Source organism: Scyliorhinus canicula, chromosome 2 (genome assembly GCF_902713615.1).
Source record: "Scyliorhinus canicula chromosome 2, sScyCan1.1, whole genome shotgun sequence".
NCBI classification, from domain to species: Eukaryota; Metazoa; Chordata; class Chondrichthyes; order Carcharhiniformes; family Scyliorhinidae; genus Scyliorhinus; species Scyliorhinus canicula.
In genome coordinates this window covers 169,857,983-169,865,381 of record NC_052147.1, presented here as the reverse complement: position 1 = coordinate 169,865,381, position 7,399 = coordinate 169,857,983, and the positions used below count along the sequence as shown (strand labels likewise).

The window sequence follows — 7,399 nt, the reverse complement described above, 5'->3', positions numbered from 1 at the left end:
TGTTGGGTGGGGTTACTGGGTTATGGGGATAGGGTGGAGGTGTTGACCTTGGGTAGGGTGCTCTTTCCCAGAGCCGGTGCAGACTCAATGGGTTGAATGGCCTCCTTCTGCACTGTAAATTCTATGTAAAAACTTATAGTTAAATTCCGCACGCATGAGTGCGGCCTCAACCGGGATCTTGGATTCATGTCGCATTACATTCACCCCCCACCATCTGGCCTGGACTTGCAAAATCCTACCAACTGTCCTGCCTTGAGACAATTCACACCTCTTTAACCTGGGATTACCCCCTATCTCTGGATCTGTAATGATCTGATTACCCGCAAATGCTCGCATTCCAAGCATTGTCTGGCATCTCTGACTTTGTCTATATAAATGTTTCTGGAAATTACCTCTTCATTCACCTGAGGAAGGGGCTGCGCTCTGAAAGCTCGTGTTTGAAACAAACCTGTTGGACTTTAACCTGGTGTTGTAAGACTTCTTACTGTGCTCACTCCAGTCCAACGCTGGCATCTCCACATCATGGCCAGAATAACAAGCATTCACTTGCATGATGAGCTCCCTGTGATTACACATCAGCTGCACATTTCCTTGCACGTTATGAAAATTACAACGTTCTCAAAGTTCATTCAAGGCATTGTGCATGGAGTAAATGGCAACCTGCAATCTGTGCCAACCCTCATGTTCCCTCCGACTGGCAAGAGGGAATGAGGTTGCATCCTTGACTTGAACCCACTACTTTGATGACTCAGATGGGAGAGTTACCCACAGCCAACATGAAGGCCGAGTCCAGTGCATGTGCTCCCCTTCTTAAAGATTTTGTGGCCTCCCTTATTTAACAGTGTACCTCAAACCTGTGAGATATTGCTTATATCTCCACAAGCAGCTTGGAAGGAGCCACGTTCAGATGCCATGGGTACATTTGCCAGCCAAAGGCAATTCTGACCTTGGACTGCTCGGAGGTTGCATTTGGGATCTTTCATTTCTAATCTCTTTAGTGAGTGAAGATAACTAAAGCACTGATCTTGGCTGAAGCTGAGGTAAGAAAACCGATCCTTAAAGCCTGTTGGTAGATGCCACCTCTAGTTGATAGCCCTCCATCTTCTAGCCGCTTGACCTGCTTTGCGTGGATCGCTTCGTTCCCATAGTCATGTTTAATTTCCATAGGAACTTCTGCCAAGCCACCCATGTCTCACAGCAACACCCTGGGTACTGTTGTGAAATATAGGAAATCTCCAAAAACACATACCGCTGCGAAAGAGATTATCCAATGACAAACTCATTAGTAGTTCATGATCCCTTCAAACAGCACTGTTAGAAGAAGGGGAGTGGCTCTTCACATCATTGAGCATTGTGCAAGGTTACATAAGGAATAGGATGAAAGGTGATGTTGTAAATGTCAGCAGCGAGTTCTGATCTTCTTGCTCTGCATGCTGCCAGCAATCATCGTATGCACTTATACAGACTCCTTTGCCCAGGTGGCATATAATTCACCAAGGCATGTGCTCTTTTCTTAGATTCTATTTCCATGTAATAGGACATCACAAAATGCCTAAAAAATAGAGCTACAGCATCGCTCCTTAAATGTGCATAGCTTTTCACCAGGAGAATTAAGCTGCAAAGTTTACCCAATCATCTGATCCAATAAATCACAGCGTAGCTTCTAAGGACAGACTGAAACATCAACATGCAGGTGGACTGAAGGAACAAGCAGTAATGCATGAGCATGTTTCGCCCTTTTGCATTTCACTACCAGAGACTGCTTTCCCTTACCCTCCCCGCCCACTCAAAATTTTTTTCTCCTGCTCTCATAAAAAGCAGTCACTTGTGGTAGTCATTGGCACCCTTCTAAAAATCATCATTCTTATAGTTTTAATAAATTATTCAAAAATGAGAAAAATCATCTTTTCACTAGGCACTCACCTCTGCATTATTTTTAGCAAGTCAAAATCAGAAGCAGGAACCTCAGTTAATTTCCCCTAACCTCACTCAGAGATCTGCCTATTGCAGCCCCTGGCAGACAGACATATCAGCATGGACTGAGAACTGAGCCGAGAACTTCCTTGGCTTGTACAATGGGAAATGCAATTACTAAGAGTCCCCAGGTGTCCCCAGAAGCTCTTCTAATTTGTGTCACTAGGCAAGTCACATTCCCTGCAAGAACAGCCATTTCAAATTTTTCTTTAAAAGGCTTATAAGTAGAAGGAATTCTTGACTAATGGAGGAAAGTGAATCTTTGGATTCTGTACAATAGGTTAACTGAAAATCATTTTTAATAAGAAAATATAAATTTCCTGCACAGACACCATGAATGTGAGTACATTATACTGTTATCATAATAGACCCTTGTTAATTAGAGGACATAACTATAATTTCATAACCAGTGTTATATAAAAAGCCTAAGAAGCCACATTTTATTTAATTGACTTCTGTCAGCAGAGCTTAAAATGACATCAGAAAAATGTGATAGTCTCTTCGCAATATATTACACAGACAGTGCTGCTAAAATACTTGTGTATAAAAGCAGAAACCTATTCAAATCAGCTGCAGGTATGTACAAAAACTGAGTGAGATCAGTTTAAAATGCAATGTAATCAAAACAATCCAGTTGGGAGGAGTGTACTTAAAATGTAGTGGTCACAACTCTTTTTTTAAAAAAGTGTTCTTCAGATTATTATTATTTTTTAAAAATTGTTTCACGTTCAATTTCTTCATGCTCTAGTATTTCAACCTTTGATTACTTGGTTTACATTTTTCCATCCATATTTCTGTACAGATCATCTGCTACAAAAATGTATCTGCTAAGATAATGATAACAGCTTCATGCAGCCAGGCACTGACACATGCAGCAACCAAGACAACACAAATATGAACACTGGAAATTTCAATGCAACTCCTTACAAAACTTGCTACTATTTTTATTTGTCAAGAACCAGAATGGAAGCCCCTCTTTGTAATGCTGCACTAACCCCAGTAGTATACAAATACTAACAAACCTTTTGCGGCAGCGTAAAAACAGGTGCTAAAAATTCAAATGCCAACATTTGGAGAAAGTTGTAAGGGCAAAAGCAAAAGCAACATAACACACAGGAGCTAATTGTGCGAACTGGGAAATTCCAATTAAGGTGAAAACACTACAAAAATAAAAAGAACTGCATTCTTTTCAATTGGCCTACACAGGTTTTATTTGAGTATCATATTCAGATAACATACTTTTAAGTGTAAAGTTAATCTAAAATTTGTAGTGTAGTTTTTATTTTTAATTGGAGATGAGGATATTTGAATGGATGGCAATACTGGCCATCATTTGTTTTGCATTCGTGAAGACAAGGGGTGACAGTGCAAGGTAAAAGTTTCACTCGACCAGCAGTGGCATTGTTAGCGCCGGCCATGGTACATTCAACAGTGCGCCAATGCCAGGTTTGGTATATGTGAATATACAAGTCATTTATGTAGCAACACCCATTTGTATGGAAGATGTATGATCTTTATACAGCTGCATTATAGAAATATCATACATGCAGCTCCAGTGTCCTGTGTGACAACATAGTTTATCTTGCTCTAAGATATCAGGCTCATCTCGATCATGCCTCAGGTATGGCATAGAGCTTCCTTAAATAATCCATCAATATTCCTCAACTTCTGAGCAGCCTTATGCATTATTATCTCCCATGCACTAAGTACCAAGTATCCCTTGTCTGTGCAGTTAGGTGTACAGGTAGCAGCAGTGAGATCAAGTCTCTGTGCATCTGACAAAGGCCACCAACACTCAATCCATTGGAGCTCAGCCACACGTTACAATCCTGTTGCCGAGGAGCAGAATTGTAGCTTGTTCAAAAAGTGCAACTAAAAAGAGTTAAAGAGGATGAGTGAGAGAATTCCTTCATTACCTGTCCCTGAGTTGGATTTACACCTGGATCTTTACGTGAAGGTCAGTGACCATTGCATCTATGTTCCCCTTCTGCTAGGAATATCCTCTGGGGGGAGGGTATGGAAGGTTGAAGTTGCAATATATAATGTAGATTTTTAATACTAACTGTGTAGGCCTAAAAACAGTTCCAAAGTAAACACAGATTAATTGTTGTTCATCAAATACATACAATATTTTACATATAGAGCTTCCAACCAAAACTATAGTTTTTCCACACTTTTGTTTAAATATTACATTCTCTTTAGGAGGTTGTGTATAAGCAAATTCTTTACACCAAGTATAGCCTTAGTTCAGCAAGCAATACTCCACCCTGGAAAATCTGTAGAAAACACTATTTTAAAAAAAATTCAAAAAGTAACCAATCACACACTAAATAGCTGCAGCAAGAGTAGATTTTTTTTCAGACTCGAGGGGGGAAAAAAATCGATTGTTTTTTTAGTCTTCGTGGAAGCAGTCACATTGAGACTGAACCTTTTTGTCCACTGCATTGTTTGTTTTTTCTTCCTGAATGACTAACATTTCTTCACGAATCACTGCACAAAAACTGCAGTCCAAGGTGACTTGTGCAAAAAAGGGTCAGGGATGAGCTTTCCACTGAGCCTCCTGCCTGTTGTCCATTCAAAGTCTCGGATGGGACCCCACCAAGTTGATTACTCATGACAGGAATTGCTGCAGTGCTGTTTTTGCCCTGTAACAAATTCAGAAATAATTCATGATATGCTGATTTTACAGTAGTCAGCTAAAATTCTAATAAAACATTTATTGAAACTCAAATGGTTACTTTTGTGGTCAGCAACTGAAACTCCCATATTGAAGAAACAACAACTAGTATTTAAAATGATAACAAATATGGAAATCGCAGCACAAATATGTTATCAATTTTGGTCCTAAAATAATTACCAATCGGTTATATTTGAAGAACAAAAGAAATAGAATTATCTCAATGCATAGAGATCGCATGTAGTGTCTAAGGTTAATGTCAACTGCTTCAAAACCACCAAACATGAAAAGAATATGTACAAATAAATACTTTAAAATAAAGCTGAGTTTCTGTACTATGCTTCAGACAGAACTTGTAAAAATTAAGAACTAGCTTGGGCAGGCAGTCAGTGCAGAAATCCCTGTGGTTGTCCCCCTCTCGAACAGGTATACCCCTTTGGATTCTGTCGGGGGGATAGCCTATCAGGGGAAAACAGCAGCAGCCAGAGCAGTGGCACCACAGCTGGCTCTGATGTTCAGCAGGGAGGGTCAAAACGCAGAAGAGAAATAGTCATAGGGGACTCTGTAGTCAGGGGCACAGATAGGCGCTTCTGTGGACGTGAAAGAGACTCCAGGATGGTATGTTGCCTCCCTGGTGCCAGGGTTCAGGATGTCTCCGAACAGGTAGCGGGCATCCTGACGGGGGATGGCAAACAGGCAGAGGTGGTTGTACATATTGGTACTAACGACATAGGCAGGAAGGGGCATGAGGTCCTGCAGCAGGAGTTCAGGGAGCTAGGCAGGAAGTTCAAAGACAGGACCTCTAGGGTTGTAATCTCGGGATTACTCCCTGTGCCACGTGCCAGTGAGGCTAGAAATAGAAAGATAGAGCAGCTAAACACGTGGCTAAACAGCTAGTATAGGAGGGAGGGTTTCCGTTATCTGGACCACTGGGAGCTCTTCCGGGGCAGGTGTGACCTGTATAAGAGGGACGGGTTGCATCTAAACTGGAGAGGCATAAATATCCTGGCCACGAGGTTTGCTAGTGTCACACGGGAGGGTTTAAACTAATATGGCAGGGCGGTGGACAACGGAGCAATAGGTCAGAAGGTGAAAGCATTTAGGGAGAACTAGGGAATAGGACCAGTATGACTCTGAGGAAGAGCAGAGAGGGACATGTTGCTGAACACAGCGGGTCTGGTGGCCTGAAGTGCATATGTTTTAATGCAAGTATTATTACGGGTAAGGCAAATGTACTTAAGAGCTTGGATTAGTACTTGGAACTATGATGTTGTTGCCATTACAGAGACCTGGTTGAGGGAAGGACAGGATTGGCAGCTAAACGTTCCAGGATTTAGATGTTTCAGGAAGGACAGAGGGGGATGTAAAAGGGGTGGCGGAGTTGCGCTACTGGTTAGGGAGATTATCACAGCTGTACTACAGGAGGACACCTCAGAGGGCAGCGAGGCTATATGGGTAGAGATCAGGAATCAGAAGGGTGCAGTCACAATGTTGGGGGTTTACTACAGGCCTCCCAACAGCCAGCGGGAGATAGGGGAGCAGATAGGTAGACAGATTTTGGAAAAAAGAGTAAAAACAACAGGGTTGTTGTGATGGGAGACTTCAACTTCCCCAATATTGACTGGGACTCACTTAGTGCTCGGGGCCTGGACGGGGTAGAGTTTGTAAGGAGCATCCAGGAGGGCTTCTTAAAACAATATGTAGACAGTCCAACTAAGGAAGGGGCTGTACTGGACCTGGTATTGGGGAATGAGCCCGGCCAGGTGGTAGAAGTTTCAGTAGGGGAGCATTTTGGGAACAGTGACCATAATTCAGTAAGTTTTGAAGTGCTGGTGGACAAGGATAAGAGTGGTCCTAGAGTGAATGTGCTAAATTTGGGCAAGGTTAATTATAACAATATTAAGCGGAACTGAAGAACCTAGATTGGGGGAGGATGTTTGAGGGTAAATCAACATCGGACATGTGGGAGGCTTTCAAATGTCAGTTGAAAGGAATTCAGGATCGGCATGTTCCTGTGCGGAAGAAGGATAAATACGGCAAATTTTGGGAACCTTGGGTAACGAGAGATATTGTCGGTCTCATCAAAAAGAAAAAGGAGGCATTTGTCAGGGGTAGAAGGCTGGGAACAGATGAAGCCTGTGTGGAATATAAGGAAAGTAGGAAGGAACTTAAGCAAGGAGTCAGGTGGGCTAGAAGAGGTCACGAAAAGTAATTGGCAAATAGGGTTAAGGAAAATCCCAAGGCTTTTTACATGTACATAAAAAGCAAGAGGGTAGCCAGGGAAAGGGTTGGCCCACTGAAGGATAGTCAAGGTAATCTATGTGTGGAGCCAGAGGAAATGGGCGAGGTACTAAATGAATACTTTGCATCAGTATTCACCAAAGGGAAGGAATTGGTGGATGTTGAGTCTGGAGAAGGGTGTGTAGATAGCCTGGGTCACATTGATATCCAAAAAGACGAGGTGTTGGGCGTCTTGAAAAATATTAAGGTAGATAAGTCCCCAGGGCCGGATGGGATCTACCCCAAAATACTGAAGGAGGCTAGAGAGGAAATTGCTGAGGCCTTGACAGAAATCTTTGGATCCTCACTGTCTTCAGGTGATGTCCCGGAGGACTGGAGAATAGCCAATGTTGTTCCTTTGTTTAAGAAGGATAGCAAGGATAATCCAGGGAACTACAGGCCGGTGAGCCTTACGTCAGTGGTAGGGAAATTACTGGAGAGAATTCTTCGAGATAGGATCTACTCCCA

The 7,399-nt window shown here is 42.4% G+C and overlaps 1 protein-coding gene across 8 annotated transcripts in view; it reads right to left on the bottom strand.

The window, feature by feature from the left end:
• Positions 1 to 2,257: 2,257 nt before the first annotated feature.
• The window catches only part of armc8 (armadillo repeat containing 8), a 112,217-nt gene continuing 107,075 nt past the window's right edge, over positions 2,258 to 7,399 (bottom strand). For 4 of the 8 annotated variants that reach the window (XM_038789033.1, XM_038789034.1, XM_038789026.1 and 1 more), the window contains one exon: positions 2,258 to 4,619. In XM_038789033.1, the coding sequence (XP_038644961.1) occupies positions 4,586 to 4,619 (34 nt within the window). In that variant the 3' untranslated portion in view covers positions 2,258 to 4,585. The remainder of the gene's footprint in view (positions 4,620 to 7,399) is intronic. The other 4 variants (XM_038789031.1, XM_038789029.1, XM_038789027.1 and 1 more) reach the window with 1 other exon arrangement.